General features: G+C 45.1%; 1 protein-coding gene across 1 annotated transcript in view; it reads left to right on the top strand.

Moving 5' to 3' along the window:
* EIF3B (eukaryotic translation initiation factor 3 subunit B) overlaps positions 1-17762 on the top strand; it is a 52754-nt gene continuing 34992 nt past the window's right edge. The window contains exons 1-6 of the mRNA XM_030211102.1: positions 1-306; positions 4885-5077; positions 6237-6356; positions 6502-6559; positions 7538-7666; positions 16402-16559. Of these exons, the coding sequence (XP_030066962.1) occupies positions 204-306; positions 4885-5077; positions 6237-6356; positions 6502-6559; positions 7538-7666; positions 16402-16559 (761 nt within the window). The 5' untranslated portion in view covers positions 1-203. The remainder of the gene's footprint in view (positions 307-4884; positions 5078-6236; positions 6357-6501; positions 6560-7537; positions 7667-16401; positions 16560-17762) is intronic.

Raw genomic sequence — 17762 nt, 5'->3', positions numbered from 1 at the left:
AACTTTCCTTTTCCGTCTCGCGCCCGGCGCACATGGCCCGCTGAGCTCGCGGCGGGCGGCTCCGTCCGGGATTTTGGAGGAGTTGAACCTTCGTCGGGTCGACCCCCGCCCCACCTAGTTCCTACGTTGTTGCTCGGGCGCGACCCGTCCTAACCGCCGAGCGCCAGAGACGCTGCTCTCGTCTGCCTTCTCTCCCTTCTCCAATGCAGGAGACAGAGAGCATGGCGGACGGGCCGGACTTTGAGGATCCCGAGGAGCTCTCCTTCAGCGACCCGGAGGATTTCCTGGATGACATCACCGACGAAGGTGAGCGCGGCGGAGCGCAGGCCCCGGGCACGCGCCTCGAGTGAAGTGGGCCGGTGAAGAGAAAGCGCTGCGGCCTACTTAACAGCCGGCTCTTGGGGTGCCAGGAAAGCGGCCTTGTTTCACCTGCGCCGGGCCCATGCCAGGGTTTCTCTTCTCATGGTGCTGAGGCTCATTCCCTTTGGCTGCTGGGGTGTGGGCTATGCAGTGACAGGTTCTGAAAAAATGTTTATAGGCCCTGTGAGCTGCCGGGTTATTGTGTGTTTGTGGGGGGTCAGAAGTTTTGTGTGTTGTTGTTTCCAGCCTTGCTTATTGCGTTGCTCTCATCATTGTGTTTTGTGTGTGTGGGGGGAGGGGGGTCAGAAGTTTTGTGTGTTGTTGTTGTTTCCAGCCTTGCTTATTGCGTTGCTCTCATCATTGTGTTTTGTGTGTGTGGGGGGGGAGGGGGGTCAGAAGTTTTGTGTGTTGTTGTTGTTTCCAGCCTTGCTTATTGCGTTGCTCTCATCATTGTGTTTTGTGTGTGTGTGTGGGGGGGGAGGGGGGTCAGAAGTTTTGTGTGTTGTTGTTTCCAGCCTTGCTTATTGCGTTGCTCTCATCATTATGTTTTGTGGGGTGGGGTGGGGGGGGGGGGGTCAGAAGTTTTGTGTGTGTGTGGGGGTCAGAAGTTTTGTGTGTTGTTGTTTCCAGCCTTGCTTATTGCGTTGTGCTATATCACTCATTGTGTTTTGTGTGTGTGTGTGTGTGTGTGGGGGGGGGGGGTTCAGAAGTTTTGTGTGTTGTTGTTTCCAGCCTTGCTTATTGCGTTGTGCTATCATCACTCATTGTGTTTTGTGTGTGTGTGTGTGGGGGGGGGGGTTCAGAAGTTTTGTGTGTTGTTGTTTCCAGCCTTGCTTATTGCGTTGTGCGCTCATCACTCATTGTGTTTTGTGTGTGTGTGTGTGTGTGTGTGGGGGGGGGGGGGGGTTCAGAAGTTTTGTGTGTTGTTGTTTCCAGCCTTGCTTATTGCGTTGTGCTATCATCACTCATTGTGTTTTGTGTGTGTGTGTGGGGGGGGGGGGTTCAGAAGTTTTGTGTGTTGTTGTTTCCAGCCTTGCTTATTGCGTTGTGCGCTCATCACTCATTGTGTTTTGTGTGTGTGTGGGGGGGGGGGGGTTCAGAAGTTTTGTGTGTTGTTGTTTCCAGCCTTGCTTATTGCGTTGTGCGCTCATCACTCGTGTTTTGTGTGTGTGTGTGGGGGGGGTTCAGAAGTTTTGTGTGTTGTTGTTTCTAGCCTTGCTTATTGCGTTGCTCTCATCACTTAATTGTGTTTTTTTTAAAGCTGTTGTCCACTTTACTCGGGGGAGGGGGGATACTATTTGCAATAGGGGCCATCTGGTTTTGCCTCATACTGGTGTTAATGGACGGTGTCTGTACCTGAAAGAAAGTTGATGGGGAATTCAAAGTACGGAGGGGTTTTGATAACCCACACAGGGTTGTTAGAATTCAAAGAAAGTGGACTTTTCACGTTTGGTAGTGAAAAATCTGTCGTATTGTATTTATTATAAGATTACTGGGGGGGATGCCTGGGGGATTTAAATACAGTTTACAAGCTCCTTGGTCTTTTAAAGTGCGGTGGCCACACGCCTGCAGATTATTTCAACATTTTCACTCGTTTGTTGTCTCGGTTTCCAAAAGCTTGCGTTCTGTGATTCCTCATTCATGGTGGCACATTGGTCAGTTTTTGGAACTAATTTCTACTACTGTCTGATTTTTATGTTTTTAATGTTGCTGTTGGTATGAATAAATATAAGTACAAAGTGCTTATGAAGCCTCTAATATCTTTATATATTTATTTATCCATGCTTGTATCCCACAATTATCCAAAAACGAGTTTCGGTTCCATATGGCTTATATTTAACAGTTATTAGAGGTTACATTGGTTCAATTACATTTACAAGGTTGTATGATGTGTTTTAGAGTGATTGGCAAGGTAAATATTACTGCATATAGAATAACCATTGGGTTTCTTAAAAAGATATGTCTTGTGTTACAGTTAGAGGTTGCATTGTGTATTGCTGTTCCAGAATGATTAGTGCATATTTTACTCATAGAATTTCCTGAAGAGATAGATCTTTAGCTCTTTTCTGAACTGGAGGTAGTTCATGATGCTTCTTGACTATGGGAATTGAGTTCCACCATTTTGAGCCTAGGTAGCTAAGTCCCGCCATGTAAGTGGACTTGTATAGTACATTTTTGCAGTTGGGCAGGTGGAGTAGTAGGTAACCTCTGGTTCCTGGGTTTGCATTTCTTGGTGATAGTCTAATCACGTCTAGCATGTAGTCCGGTGACATGCCAAACAGTATTTTGAAGATGATTGTGCTGGTTTTGAAAAATTGTCTGGCCTCGATTGGGAGCCAGTGTAGCATTATGAGTAGTGGGGTTGCTCATCATATTTTGACTTTTTGAATATAAATTTTGATGCTTTGTTTTGGACGGTCTGCAGTGATCATAGTAGGTTTTCTTTGCAGCCTACATATGCTGCATTACAGTAGTCTAGTTGGGACAATATCTGCGTCCGTACTATAAAACGGAATGACTGGAGAAATAGTCTCTGATTCCTCTGTTTCCATAGTGTTGAAGCTTTTTGATAAGATTGCAGCAACTTACTATCTACTGTTAATTTTTTGTCAAGGTAAACTTAATATTAAAAAGTCATCTGTTCAGTGAAAGAGCACTGTGGGCATGGATTAAGATCAAGATAATAAATGGTCAAGATAATAATCGGCGATCCAGACATTTAAAGGATGAAATTCACTAATTTCATAAATTTATAACCTGTTAATCCACAGAACTTGGTCATAGTGGCTTACATAAAAACATAGAGTACAAGTTTGTTATGTTCAGCAAAACATATATAAAAATTACAGATAAAGTAAACATTAAAAGAAAGATTTGTGAATAATGAGCAACTGTGCTTAGCATTGAGGCAACTGAGGGACATTAATTTTAATAGAAATACTGGATCATAAAATGCATTCACATTTGAAGCAAATCAAACACAACATCCCCTTTTTGTGTGATGTAATTTAAGAGTGTTGTTAGCAAATATTGTACCACTGGAAAAATGTTGTCAACTAAAAGGGAAAAAGGCTAATTGGATATGTCAGAACTGAAATGCATGTCGTCAAATGGTGCAGTTTGTCTGGTGGATTCCTGTTAGCCAATCCACAAGATGCTATCATGATCTAGCCCCCCGTCCCCCCAAAAGCTTTTTAAAACAGATCGTAATTTCTGGTTTCAGAAAGAGATGTAGTCAAACAATAACTATAACATCTAAAGCCTGTCAAGGTAAAGAAATAGATGGCAGATAAAGACCATAAAACCTATCAAGTCGTATCAACAAATAAGCTAGAGAACCTTAGTGCAGGTCCCTTGCTTTTTTGAATTTAGGTACAGTCCTTATGTCTACCACTTTCACTTGGAGGCTGTTCACACTTTCACCACCCTTAAGGAATTATTTTCTTAGATTACTTGTTAGTCTATCCTCTTTAACCTTGTGGCAGCTTGATGTGGAACTCTGATTCTGTAGAATGCCCAATGTAGCCACGTAATATCCCATAGTGAAAACAACCCATGTAGAACAAAAGTATTTTTGCTAACCAAGATATTAAAAACTGGTTATTCCAGCTGTTTAATTATTAAAGTTCTAAGTACTTCTAGTAGCTTATAGAAGTAACAACTAGTGATTTTATTGGTATAGAGCTCATATCCCAATACATCTTTTTTGTAATGTTTGTGTTTAGATGGGACCTGTTTAGTGACATTCTATTTTAACATGTGATATGTACAGGGCTTAAAATCTTTCAACCTAAGTTAATTGACAAGTGTATTATAATAGTTCAGTAAAAAAAAGTGTTCTGTGTGTGTTTTGTTGACCTTAAAATCATTCAGATGTGTGGAAATAGCTTAGTAACTTTGTCCAAGTATGATCTTTAAGTGCTAATATGTTAATTTGGTTCACTTGTCATGTCAGAATACATACTTTAAAAAGTGTCGAATGTTTTCCGTTTGGCTGTTACTCTTTTTCTTCCAATATCAACAAATTAGCAAAACTTTAAAAATGGCTACTGGAAGCCAGTTTTTTTTTACATTTTTCTGCATAGACAACATTAAAGAAAGATAGAATCAGTGATTTAAAGCACACTACAGAACTAGAGCAGACTATCTATGATGATAATCTGCCGTCCCTGTTTTCCATCTGTATTTTGAAAGGAAATGCTCTACATTCATTTGGTATGTTGCCTCAATATATTTGGAAAGAGGAGGTGCTAGCAGAACTTCTACAAAGGCAATTCACAAGCGAAAGCAATAGGTTTTTCTGTAAATTATTCCCAATGTCACTTTTGAAACTATTGGCAATGTAATATTTGACGTGCATATTTAGTGACAGTAGTAAAACTTTATTCTCATAAGCATATTCTTACTTATTAAAATGAAGATTCTTCTTTAAAGGCTCTCTGAAGATTGTTTTTTTTTTTTTTTAAGTTCTTGTTCCTTCCCTTATATGAATCATAGTAAGTGTGTGAGTTTGTGTTGTTGTAGAGTTACTGGGTGACATTCTAAAAGACCAGCCCCAGGAAGCAGATGGAATTGATTCAGTGATTGTAGTGGACAATGTGCCCCAGGTCGGGCCAGACCGTCTTGAGAAGCTGAAAAATGTCATCCATAAGATCTTCTCTAAGTTTGGCAAAATCACAAATGAATTTTACCCAGAAGCTGATGGAACAACCAAAGGGTGAGTTGTGGGAGGAAATACAGCAGAACACAACTAATATTTCATATAAATCATTAATTTGCTTCATAGAAATCTGAATATTGAAAAAGGAAGGTGGGGTGAGAGTGGCGCCTGATAGGATGCCAGTTTGTAATTGCTAGTCTTTATTGAAAATTAAAGTTTTAGCATCAATGAATTGAAACTCCTATTTTGTTTACATTTATTTTTTTGCTAAAGACTTAATGTTACTTAGTTGTCAGATTAGGAAAGGAATGAGTGGCATTTAAAGCCAGTGTGATAGGACCATATCTTCTGTGTTTCCATCGCATTGTGGAGTAACTTAATAGAGCAGTGGTTTTAGAAGCAGGGAAGCCAGGGTTGGATGTCCCCTTCTCCCATTAAGCTTTTTGTGATGTTAGGCAATTATTTCACTCTTCATTCTCTCTGGTACAAAATTTGTAAACCCTCTGGGGTATAGGAAATAATCCCTGCAGCTCCTTGTGACTCTGGGCAAGTCACTTAACCTTCCATTGCCCCAGAAAGCAGCAGTACCTTACGATTCCATTACCTGGTGTAAAATCTGTCTACTAGATATAGCGAGAATATAGCTGTTTAGAGGGTGTAACTAGATTCTGATCTAGCATGGACCTACTTCTGAAAGTGATAGAGCACCATATAACAAAAATTGGCAAAGTTGAGGTACCAAACACTCCCTATGAGCTCTGTGCAACTGCTCAGGGTTCCCGGTGAGATAGTGTCCGAACTGGCAGAGCCTCACCAAATCCAGGCTCCCAGGTACAAAATAAGTACCTGTATATAATATGTAAACCGCTTTGATTGTAACCCCAGAAAGGCGATATACAAATTCCATCCCCTTTCCCTTTACTGCACCTTAATGTAACTTTCCTTGAACTCAGGTTTGGAAATGCTTGTAATTCTAAAACCCGAATTCTGCTGATCTTCAATCTGGTCGTCTGTCTCCCTCCTGTCAAAAGCTCATGCTGGGCAAGTACTGGTTCTTAATAGCGAAAATAGTTTGAGGCTACTCTGCAGCTTTTTACTCCCAGCTCCAATATTTCTCTTAGTATGGGATTCAAGTAATTTTGAAATATATTTGGAGAAGGAGAGTGGCAAGAAATGTTAAGTTCAATATCTTGTTTCTGACTACCTTGTATTACAGATATATTTTCCTGGAATATGTGTCTCCAGCTCATGCTGTGGATGCAGTAAAAAATGCAGATGGCTACAAGTTGGACAAGCAGCACACCTTCCGGGTGAATCTTTTCACTGACTTTGATAAGTGAGTGATTTTTCTGATCTCTTTGCTTCCTTCTGTTTTGTTCCTAATTCCTGAAATTTTAAGGTGTTTTTTTTAACCTGTTTGTAAGTCAACAATCTTTCAAGAAATGTGCTTAGAAATAATTTGGGTTTGTTTACTGTTGCAGGTATACAGTCATTAGTGATGAGTGGGATATTCCAGAGAAACAGCCATTCAAAGATTTCGTAAGTTTAATATACAGAAAACAGAATGAATTTCTGGTCATTGAGACTTGAATAAATTTCTTTCATGGCTTATGTGTCAGGGACAAAATGAATTGCTCATGTACTCCAGCACCCCAGGTGGCAGGAGTGCATTGTCATTTTAATTTCTTCCTTGGAGAGTGCACACCCTCCACTACACCTCTATACCACTTACCCTCTCCCCCCCCCCTCCCCCAACTTAGGAGAATCCTCTGTCCACTCCCCACTACCATTTCAGGTGCCCTCTCTTCTTTGTTCCATTTGTTTTCCTTGTTTCTACTTCCTTGCTCTCCCTGTCTCCCTCCCCAAGTCCTCTCCCTGGTCTCCAATGCCTCAGAATACTGCTTGCTGCTTCTACTCTGAGGAGGGTTCCTTTTGCTGCTGTTCAGCAGTAGAGGGTATGGAAAGGTGCTACAGCCCAGTTTTGTGGTATTCTTCATCCTCCCTCCTTTTCCAAGCTAGATGTGTTTCCTAAAGGCCTGCTCTTACGTGTTGCTGCAGGTTCTCTGCAACTGTCCTCTAGCTTTTGAGCAGAGTAGATGTGCTTGTAGTCTCTTTAGCAGTGAAAATCAACTTGTCTGAGGCAAGTAAGCAAACTTATATAGGTGCCTTTTGAAAGTGCTCCCAAGGAGAATAATGACAGACCAGGGTTTTAATATGCAGTTCTAAAAACCAGAGTCTTAAGGGGTTGTGAGACCTGTTTTAAAAGACCAACAACAAAAACATTGCAATACATTGGCTTTATAGACTAAACAGACCTCCTTGCTTTAGAGGAAGGCTGTTAGAACAAGAGTACATTAAGGGCCAAATTCTCAGGTACATGCCCTTCACACTAAACAGGGTGTTGGGTTGTGTGACAGTCCAATGAAGAATTTGGGATGTATAGCAACAGATTGATAAAATTTTTAGTTATGTAATTTCAACAGGAATTTGTGGCTTTCTTTCTTTCTTTTCCTGAAGGGGAACCTGCGCTATTGGCTGGAAGATCCTGACTGTAGAGATCAGTACAGTGTAATCTTTGAATCTGGAGATCGAACTACCATCTTCTGGAATGATCCTAAGGAGCCTGTTTCAATTGAGGAGAGAGCAGTGAGTAGTCTTGAAGGAACTTTGGCACATTGAATGAGCAGTGCAATTCTGTACAGAAGCTGAGGGTGGGCAGATGTGCAGTCATTCCCTTCTCCATGTCCGTTTGCATGGGGGAAAACTAGGGCAGATTAACTGCAAGCTTCTTATTGGTGGATATGTTAATGCCTGGAATCTTCTTTCATAGGAAAAAAATACATGACAGAAGATAAGTTTCATACAAGTTTTCTAAGTAAAACAGAAGTTTCAGCATGGCCATATTTTGACTTGTATGCCTGATTTAGTGAATAACTTTTTTGGCTTTTACCAATTTATTTTTCTAAAATTGGTAAAAGCTATTTTTCAATTACATAGCTTCCCACTATTCCAGAACCTGTGGGATAGTGGTATCCATCAACCAGCATGGCAAGATAGAGAACTGACAACCAAGCTGAGACTTATCTCTCTTAACATCCAGTCCAGCTCCATAGTATTTTCTATCTCCAGCAGGTGGATGGACACACTTCAGCCTCTGGTTCTGAGTGATTTGCTCCTGGTCCAGTTGGTCAGCCGGTCCCCATTTGAGCTTTTTGGGTGGCTTGAGTTTTGCAAAGTCATATCTGGAGGTCTTCAGATCCCTGTCTGTGGTGTCCTGTGAATTGACTTCCCTCCCTTCACCTCTCCCCTGTTTCCTGTGGCACTCTCCTTTTCCAGCACAACAATCTTTAAAAAAAAAAAAGAGGAGGAGGAAAGAGGTTTACTGGAGAGTGTGGGACAGAGGTTTAGTCCTCATCCTTTCTCTTACAAACCCCCCAAAACACAGCTGTCAAACTATTTTGTATGGCCCGTTGTACTGACCACTCAACTCCACTGTTAATAAAATGCCACTGGCTTCCTGTCGAATACCGTATCACCTATAAAATCACACTGTTAACTTTCAAGGCTTTCACGGTGGGCTTCCTACTACTTACTACTAGACATTTCTAAAGCGCTACTAGGGTTACGCAGCGCTGTACAATTTAACATGGAAGGACAGTCCCTTCTCAAGGAGCTTACAATCTAAAAGACAGGTGTACAATCTAAAGACAAGTGTGGGGTCCGTCTGATAGGGAATACTATATTTCACGAAAGGTTAGGTGCCGAACGCAGCATTCAAGAGGTGAGTTTTAAGCAGAGATTTGAAAATGGGTAGGGAGGGAGCTTGGCGTAGGGGTTGAGGAAGATTGTTCCAGGCAAAGGGTGAGGCAAGGCAGAATGAGCGGAGCCTGGAGTTGGCAGTGGTGGAGAAGGGAACTGAAAGAGGAGGGATTTGTCCTGTGAGTGGAGGTTACGGGCGGGGACATAGGAGGAGATGAGGGTAGTGAGGAGCCGCAGACCGGGTGCATTTGTAGGTAAGGAGGAGAAGTTTGAATTGTATGCGGTATCTGATCGGAAGCCAGTGAAGTGACTTGAGGAGAGGGGTGATGTGAGTATATCGGTTCTGGCAGAATATAAGACGTGCGGCATCGTTCTGAACGGATTGAAGGGGGGATAGATGGCTAAGTGGGAGACCGGTGAGGAGTAGGTTGCAGTAGTCAAGGCGAGAGGTAATGAGAGCGTGGACGAGAATTCGTGTGGTGTGCTCAGATAGGAAAGGGCGAATTTTGCTGATGTTGAAGAGGAAGAAGCGACAGGTCTTGGCAGTCTGTTGGATATGCGCAGAGAGGGAGGAGTCGAAGATGACTCAGAGGTTGCGGGCAGATGGGACGGGGAGGATGAGGGTGTTATCAACTGAGATGGAGAGTGGAGGAAGAGGAGAGGTGGGTTTAGGTGGAAAGACGAGGAGCTCGGTTTTGGACATGTTCAGCTTCAGGTGGCGGTTGGACATCCAGGCAGCAATGTCGGATAAGCAGGCCTGGGTCCTGGAGACCTTGGCCTGGGTCTCCGCGGTGATGTCTGGTGTGGAGAGATATAGCTGGGTGTCGTCAGCATAAAGATAATACTGAAAACCATGAGATGAGATCAGTGAGCCTAGGGAGGAGGTGTAGATTGAGAAGAGAAGGGGTCCAAGGACAGATCCCTGGGGAACTCCAACAGATAGTGGGATGGGGGTGGAGGAAGATCCATGAGAGTGTACTCTGAAGGTGCGGTGGGAGAGATAAGAGGAGAACCAGGAGAGGACAGAGCCTTGGAACCCAAAAGAGGACAATGTGGTAAGAAGTAAATCATGATTGACAGTGTCAAACGCAGTGGGAGAGATAAGAGGAGAACCAGGAGAGGACAGAGCCTTGGAACCCAAAAGAGGACAATGTGGTAAGAAGTAAATCATGATTGACAGTGTCAAACGCAGCGGATAGATTGAGCAGGATGAGGATGGAATAGTGGCCTCTGGATTTGGCGAGGAGCAGGTCGTTGCAGACTTTAGAGAGTGCTGTTTCTGTTGAATGTAGAGGGCGAAAGCCGGATTGAAGTGGATCTAGGATGGCATGAGAGAAGAGAAAATCAAGGCAGCGACTGTGAACGGCGCGTTCAAGTATTTTGGAGAGGAAGGGGAGGAGAGAGATGGGGCGGTAGTTGGAGGGGCAGGTAGGGTCAAGTGATGGTTTTTTTAGGAGAGGTGTGACTACTGCGTGCTTGAAGGTGTCAGGGACAGTTGCAGTGGAGAGAGAAAGGTTAATGATGCGACAGATGGAGGGGGTGATAGTATTGGAGATGGTGTTAAGTAGGTTGGTGGGGATGGGATCGGAGGAACAGGTGGTGCATTTCGAGGAGGAAAGAAGGCGGGAGGTTTCATCCTCGGTGATCTCAGGAAAGGAGGAGAAAGAGGCCATGGTTGGTTGGTTGTTGGATAGGGCTACAGGCTGAGGAGGAGGTGGCTTGGTAGTGAACTCAAGGTTAATCTTTTGTACCTTGTTGCGGAAGTAGTCAGCCAGTGATTGAGGAGAGAGTGAAGGGGGAGTGGGAGCGGGGGGCACTTTGAGGAGGGAGTTAAGGGTGGTGAAGAGACGACGAGGGTTGGAGCTGAGAGAATTGGTCAATTGGGTGTAGTAGTCCTGTTTTGCAAGGAATAGGGAGGACTGGAAGGAGGATAGCATGAATTTGTAGTGAAGGAAGTCTGAATGGGTATGAGATTTCCTCCAGAGGCATTCAGCAGATCGGGTGCAGGAGCGAAGGTAGCGGATGCAAGGGGTCAGCCAAGGCTGGGGACTAGTACACTTTGTGGGACGGGAGGTGGATGGAGCGAGGGTGTCCAAAGCAGAGGAGAGAGCGGCATTGTAAGCGGAGACCGCTTTGTCTACAGTCTCAGAGGACATGATGGAGGGGAGATTAGAGATACTAGAGGATAGAGTGGGGGGGGGTCAATAGCCTGGGGATTCCTGGAGGTGGTGGTTAAAGTTGGACGGGGCAGAGGGGGGGGGGGGGTGAAGAAGTGTGAATGTGATCAGGTGATGATCGGAGAGAGGGAGAGCAGAAGCGTGGAAATTGGAGGGTGAGCCGGAGGAGGAGAGGACTAGGTCAAGACAATGGCCGTCACGGTGAGTGGGGGTGATGGAGCACAGCTGGAGGTTGAAGGAGGATGTTAGGGTGAGGAACTTAGAAGCGTTAGAGTCGGATGGGTCATCAACGTGAATGTTGAAGTCTCCGAGAATGAGGGACGGTGATGAGGGTTCAAGAAAGACAGAGAGCCACGCATCAAAGTCGGTGAGGAAGGAAGAGAAGGATTTTTCAGGGGGGTGGTAGATGACTGCGACTCTGAGAGGCAGCGGGTAGAATAGCCGGATGGAGTGGGCTTCAAAGGATGAGAAGCAGTGAGACTGCAGTAGGGGGAGGGGTTGGAAACTACAGGCTTCCCTGCTTTATCCAGTCTTACTATTCCCTACTAACCAGCTAGGGTTCTTCGTATTCTTAATGTTCATTGCTTAGTTCTTTCCGGTCCCAAACATGCTTCTTTAGAATCTACCCTGCATTGTGCCTTCTTGTTCCAGACAAAGGAGCAAGGAAGAATCTCTCTTTCTCTCTTAGGAGTGACTTACCTTTTTAAAAGTTATAAAACCAACCTAAAAATGGGGCTTCCTTAGCGTCCCTCCGGACCGGTCCAGGAATTGACTGATGGGTTATGCACTCCTTCCAGCAGGTGGAGACTGAGAACTCTGACTCTAGAGAGCCAATAAGAGCCCTGGCCACCTAGTCCTAGACTCATTATTCTCAGTCTCCAACAGGTGGAGGGAGGTGAGCCGTTTAGTCTCTTCTGGAACTTTTTCTTTTCGTTTTATTTCTGGTGCTATTTACAAAAAAAAAAAAGTGAGGACTTCTCTTCTGTGCCCCGGAGTATTTTGGCATTTGGTGACTGAGTGCAGTGCACATTTTAGTCCGCTCTGGGGTGTCATACCCGGAGGCACCGGGTCCCTCCCCCAACTCTCCTGTATTCCCCCAGTGGTTCGATTTATAGTGCGGACTGGGGAGGGCGCAGTCTCTCAGGTGGGAGAGCATTTTAGCCTTGGGAGAAGGTAGCCGCATGAAGTAAAAAAAAAAAAAGCAGACGCTCTCTGGAACCGCGGCTTTTTGGGTATATTCCCTTGTTCGGTGGGTTGGCAGTTTTCCTTTGCTTGATTCGCGAAAAAGAAAAAAACAAACCCAAAACTGCGGGGCCGAGCCATGACCAAAAAGCTGCACCGGTGTTTCTTCAGTCAGCGTTGGGAGGGTTGGAGCCTCCGGCGCATGTAAATACTGCACAGCACTTGGCCCGGGCGGGTCCCATCGTGGCGGCTGCTCTGGCAGTCTCAGGTCAATCGGCTCGGATGCCTAATTCTGTGCATACTCCCGTTTTGGTGGGAGGTGCAGCCATTTTGCTAGCTCCAATCCAGTGTGGAGGACAGGGCCTCTTTTTCTCTTCCTCAGTCCGCTGATCAGTCTGCGGTGATACTTCCTGCTTGGGGGGGGGGGGGGGGGGGGAATTCAGGAAGGAGGATTCCCCCCAAAATTTGTTCTTCAAATGTACCAGGCTTTTTTTTATTGAAACAGGCAGGTCCTTCTTCTGTTCTTTGTAGTAACTTTGGAACAATTCAGGTGGTTCCTGCTAAAAGGCCTAGAGAGTTCTGGAGACTTAAGGAGGATCAGGTTTCCGGTCAGGACTTGGAGATGCCTTCGCTGGAGGAGATAGTCATGTTGGAGGATCTGCAGTTGGAGGATCCTGGCACTTCAGAGGCAGCGGCGGATCCATCTTTTCCAGGTGAGGACCCTTTGGTTGTTCGTATCTTTCACAAAGAGGATCTGCAGGAGCTAATTTCGTTGGTAGCTACCACGTTGCATTTTGAGGAGGGCCAACCTGTGGCTCCGGAGCCACGCAAGGTGGATATACTGGTTAAAGGCATTAGGCGCCCTGATAAATCCTTTCCTGTGCATCAGGACATTAGAGATATCATCCAGGCTCAATGGGACGCCCTGGATTCTGCCTTTAGGCTGGCATGATCAATGGTTCAACTGTATCCAGTTCCGGATGAGGACAAATCGCTGCTCAAAATACCAGTGGTGGATGCGGTCGCGTCTGCGGTCACTAAGCGCAGTACAGTCCCCGTGGACGGTGGTACAACCTTCAGGATGTTCAGTATCACAGGGTGGAAGCCCTCTTAAAGTGTAGCTTTGACATCTTTTCCTTGGCTGTGCAGATGGCTATTTGTGGCTCTTTGGTGGCTAGGGCCTGTTTCCGGTGGGCAGAGCGAGTCTTGGACAGATCTTCAGATGATTCTATAGACGCTGTAGCTAAGATAGGTGTATGCTTTTCTGAGGGCTTCTTCGAAATCCATGGCCCTGGGTGTTGCGGCTCGCCGTTCTCTTTGGTTGAGGGGGTTGGTCCACAGATGCAGCATGTAAGTTGAGTAGGCTTCCTTTTAGAGGTGCCCTTTTGTTTGGAGACGAGTTGAACAAGCTGGTCCGTAGTTTAAGTGACACTAAGGTTCCTCGCCCTCCGGACGATCGCACTAGGATCCTTTCACGATCCTCCGTTCTTGGCCGGGGACGAGATTTCCCCAGATTTCGTTCGGGCAGAGGAGTTAAGACACAACGGTCTTGTTATTGCCAAGGGAACCAGTCTTTTCGGGGGTCCCGTTGGGGGGGGGGGGGGTAGGGACTGCAGCCCTTCTTTCCATTCCCTTGCCCGTCCAGCCCAGTGAAGGTGTGAGGGCCTCTCCTCTGATTCCGGTGGGAGCTCGTTGAGCTCAGTTTTATCAGAGGTGGGCCCAGATTACTGGGTCTTAGAGGTTATTCAGATGGATACGTCTTAGAATTTGCTCGGCCTCTCTCCGACGCCTTTCTGGAGTCTCCCTACCGCTCTCTTCTCAAAGTGGGAGCGGTACGGGACACTCTGCTGATACTTCTCTGGCTCCAAGCTATTTGTCCGGTTCCTCCGTCGGAAATCAGGCAAGGCCATTATTCCATTTACTTTGTGCTTCCAAAGAAGGGAAGGTTCCTTTCGCCCAATTTGAGATCTCAAGGTGGTCAATCGCTTGCTCAAGGTCTCCAGTTTTTGAATGGAAACCCTTCGCTCAGTCAGGAGAGTTTTTAACTGCTCTAGATTTGATGGAGACCTACCTTCACATTCTAATTCGGCAGGCACACCAGAGCTTGCTTCATTTTGTCGTTCTAGGCCACCACTTTCAGTTTCGAGCGCTTCCATTTGGACTTGTCACAGCTCTGCGTACTTTTACCAAGGTCATGGTGGTAGGCGATAGAGGCGGTGCCTTGGGCCAGGGCACACATGAGGTGTCTTCAGTCGTATCTTTTGTCCCGGTGGTCTCAGACTGACTTGTTGCAGGTGAGGTTGCCTCTGTGGATGCCGGAGCACAGCAGTCTGTTTTGGTGTTGAGGTTGTCCAACTTGACCAAGGTCATGCCGCTGGATCCGCCTCAATGGACGCTAATAACGACGGATGCTAATCACAAGGGCTGGGATGCTCACTGCCTGGGACAGTTTGCGCAAGGCCTCCGGTCTCCGGGGACGACCTTATCCATCAATCTCTTGGAGACCAGGGTGATTCGCCTGGCACTGGAGCCTTTTTCTGTCCTGATAACCCAGCAAGCCGGTTCGCATTCTTTCAGCAGTGGTGTATGTGAATCGGCAGGGAGGCACAAGGAGTCAGCTTTTGCATCTGGAAGCGTCAAAGCTGCTGTCTTGGGCAGAAGCTCATCTGGTCGCTTTATCTTAAGGTTACTAAAGAGTTCAGACGTTCAGATTGCCTTTTCCTTCTTGTTGGAGGATCCCATAAGGGTTTAGCGGCTTCTAAACCAACCTTGTCTAGGTGGCTGAAGGAGATGATAGCATCTGCTTATCTTCTTTCTGGCAAGCAAGTTCCGACAGGTATCAAGACCCACTCTACCAGAGTGCAGGCGGCCTCTTGGGTGGAACGCTTCTTGGTTTTGCCTTTGGGCATCTGTAAGGCAGCGATATGGTCTTCTTTGGATTCGTTTTTAAAGCATTACAGGTTGGATGTGAAGTGTCAAGATGTGATTTTTGGAGCACAGGTCCTCACAGCTGGTTTGCTGGGGTCCCTCAAGAGTACTGCTTTGTAACTTCCCATCAGTCTATTCCTGGGCTGGTCCGGAGGGACGCTAAGGAAGGAGAAATTAGATCTTACTTGCTAATTTGCTTTCTTTTAGTCCTTCCGGACCGGTCCAGGTCCCGCCCTGTCTGTGTAACTAGTGTGGAAGAACGCGTTCTATTTGGCGAAGTTCGTTTGATGTCGGTTTTATGTTTGCAGTTGGAGCTGCTTTGTTTATTGCGGTGTTATAAAAAAAAAAAAAAAAGAGAGAGAACTATCAACTCTGACGACAGAGTGGATTTTGTGTGACAAAGGCGTACTGCGTCGAATATATCTGTGGCTGACTGGCACGGTGGTGTCGCTATCTCGCTTTGTGCATTGTGATGCTCAGTTAATGGCTGCTCGGATACTTTGTTTCACAGAAGCGCATTCTTTCTTCTTCATTTCCTGCTTTGTTGTATACTGAGGGTGGACTGAGTGGCCAGGGGTCTTATTGGTTCTCTACTACTACTACTACTTAACATTTCTAGAGCGCTACTAGGGTTACGCAGCGCTGTACAGATTAATAAAAAGGACAGTCCCTGCTCCAAGGAGCTTACAATCTAATGGGAGAAATGTCAAATAGGGGCAGTCTAGATTTCCTGCTTAGAGGTATGGTGGTTAGGTGCCGAAGTCGACATTGAAGAGGTGGGCTTTGAGCAAGGCTTTGAAGATGGGCAGGGAGGGGGCCTGGCGTATGGGCTCAGGGAGTTTATTCCAGGCATGGGGTGAGGCGAGGCAGAAAGGTCGGAGCCTGGAGTTGGCGGTGGTGGAGTCAGAGTCAGACTTCTCCGTCTCCACCTGCTGGAAGGAGTGCATAACCCATCAGTCAATTCTTGGACCGGTCTGGAGGGACTAAAGGAAAGCAAATTAACAGATAAGATCTAATTTCTTCTTTTCAGGCAAGCCTTTGGGAATACAGTATGACTGGATTGTCTGAGTAGAGATATCTCCTAGTCTTTTATCTTCTACCTCTTTATCTCCTTTTACCTCTGTTTGCGAGATTGTATTACTTTCCTATCATCAATAGAGTTAATTTTTCCTTTCTGTTATTTTAGCATGTACACCGCTGTGTTCCACCATGGTGGCTACAGTGGTCTAGCAAGCACAAATATAATAAAATAAACATAACACCTCAATTGTAATTCTTGAGAGAAGAGATTCCATGAGGATTTCTGTGACTAAGCTCTGCTTTGCCTTTTTGCAGCGATGGACGGAGACATATGTTCGTTGGTCCCCCAAAGGTACTTACTTGGCCACATTCCATCAGAGAGGGATTGCGTTGTGGGGTGGAGAGAAGTTCAAACAAATTCAGAGGTTCAGCCATCAAGGAGTACAGCTCATCGACTTCTCACCATGTGAAAGGTATGGAGCCAGCTGTTGAGTAAAGTTTGTGAAACCATGAAATGTGACATCAAAAGTTTTCTTATACTGTTTGTAAAGCTAGGTGAGACTTTGGAGCACTGTGCTTGGGAACTGAGTAAAAATAAAATTAAAAAAGAAATATATATATATATATATATATATATTTTTTTTTTTTGATCAGCTGTATTTTCCATACCAGCTTAGCTGCTTTATAGAATAATAGAAAGAGTTTTCAATGCTGCATGCACCGTGCAACTTCCTTTTTATTTTGTATGCAACAGATTCTGCTTGATTTGATTGTGTAGCTTGCACTGCCAACTCTTCACGTGCTTGCACAGAGATTTTCAGCTATGAATGTTTAAGGAATCCATTTTATACCATCAACAAGTAGGGCTGAGTCAGGCAGACAAATGGGTGATGTCCTCTTATGTCACTGGGGCAGAACAGCTCTCACAGTTCAGAAGTGACGCTTAGACTTGCAGCTCACAGGCGTCATTGTATGCCTAGATGAAGGAAAGTGTGGGGACCTTTAAAGAATTTTAAATTCTCTTAAGGTTACATAGCTGTATCCCCTTGGGGGGGGGGGGGGGTTGGTTGGAGATGGGCGGCAAGGGTGAGGATTGCTGTAGGGTATAGTTTTGTATTCTGGGTGGGGGGGGGGGGTTGCTGTAGGCTATAGTTTTGTATTCTGGTTAGGGGGAATTACTATAAGATCACTTTGAAACTTGTGAGGTATTTCTTACGCTTGGGGCTTCTTTTTATGAGCATTGTTACTTGCACTTTGTTATTCCATGACACTTGTTCATTGTTCTTGTTGCACTTTCTTTTCTTGTTGAAAGTGTTCAATAAAACCTCATTGAAATAATAAAAAAAAAAGAAAAAAAGTGAAGGTTAGGAGTGAGGTTCATTCCTGTCATGGTATGCACAAAACTAACCCATCTGGAGAAATTTCCCCTCAGAAATAAGTATAAAGTTCTGAGCATGCACAGCAGACTCCTCAGTACCTCAATTTTGAGGGTGATTTTTCCGCTTTGTGGAACAGATACTTAAAGCTATCCTGTTTTGTTTAAGAAGTTAACATCTGTTATCTTTATATAGTGTGTGTTTCTCTTTATTGCACTATTTTTCTTGGGTCCTGTGATGTCTTAACCATGGTCAGGTTTCTGTCTGAGTTCTCACCCTAACTAACTAAGCTAATCATAA

Source organism: Microcaecilia unicolor, chromosome 8, assembly GCF_901765095.1.
Source record: "Microcaecilia unicolor chromosome 8, aMicUni1.1, whole genome shotgun sequence".
Taxonomy (NCBI): Eukaryota; Metazoa; Chordata; class Amphibia; order Gymnophiona; family Siphonopidae; genus Microcaecilia; species Microcaecilia unicolor.
Note: the sequence above shows the minus strand (reverse complement) of the source record. Positions and strands in the feature narration are given on the sequence as shown.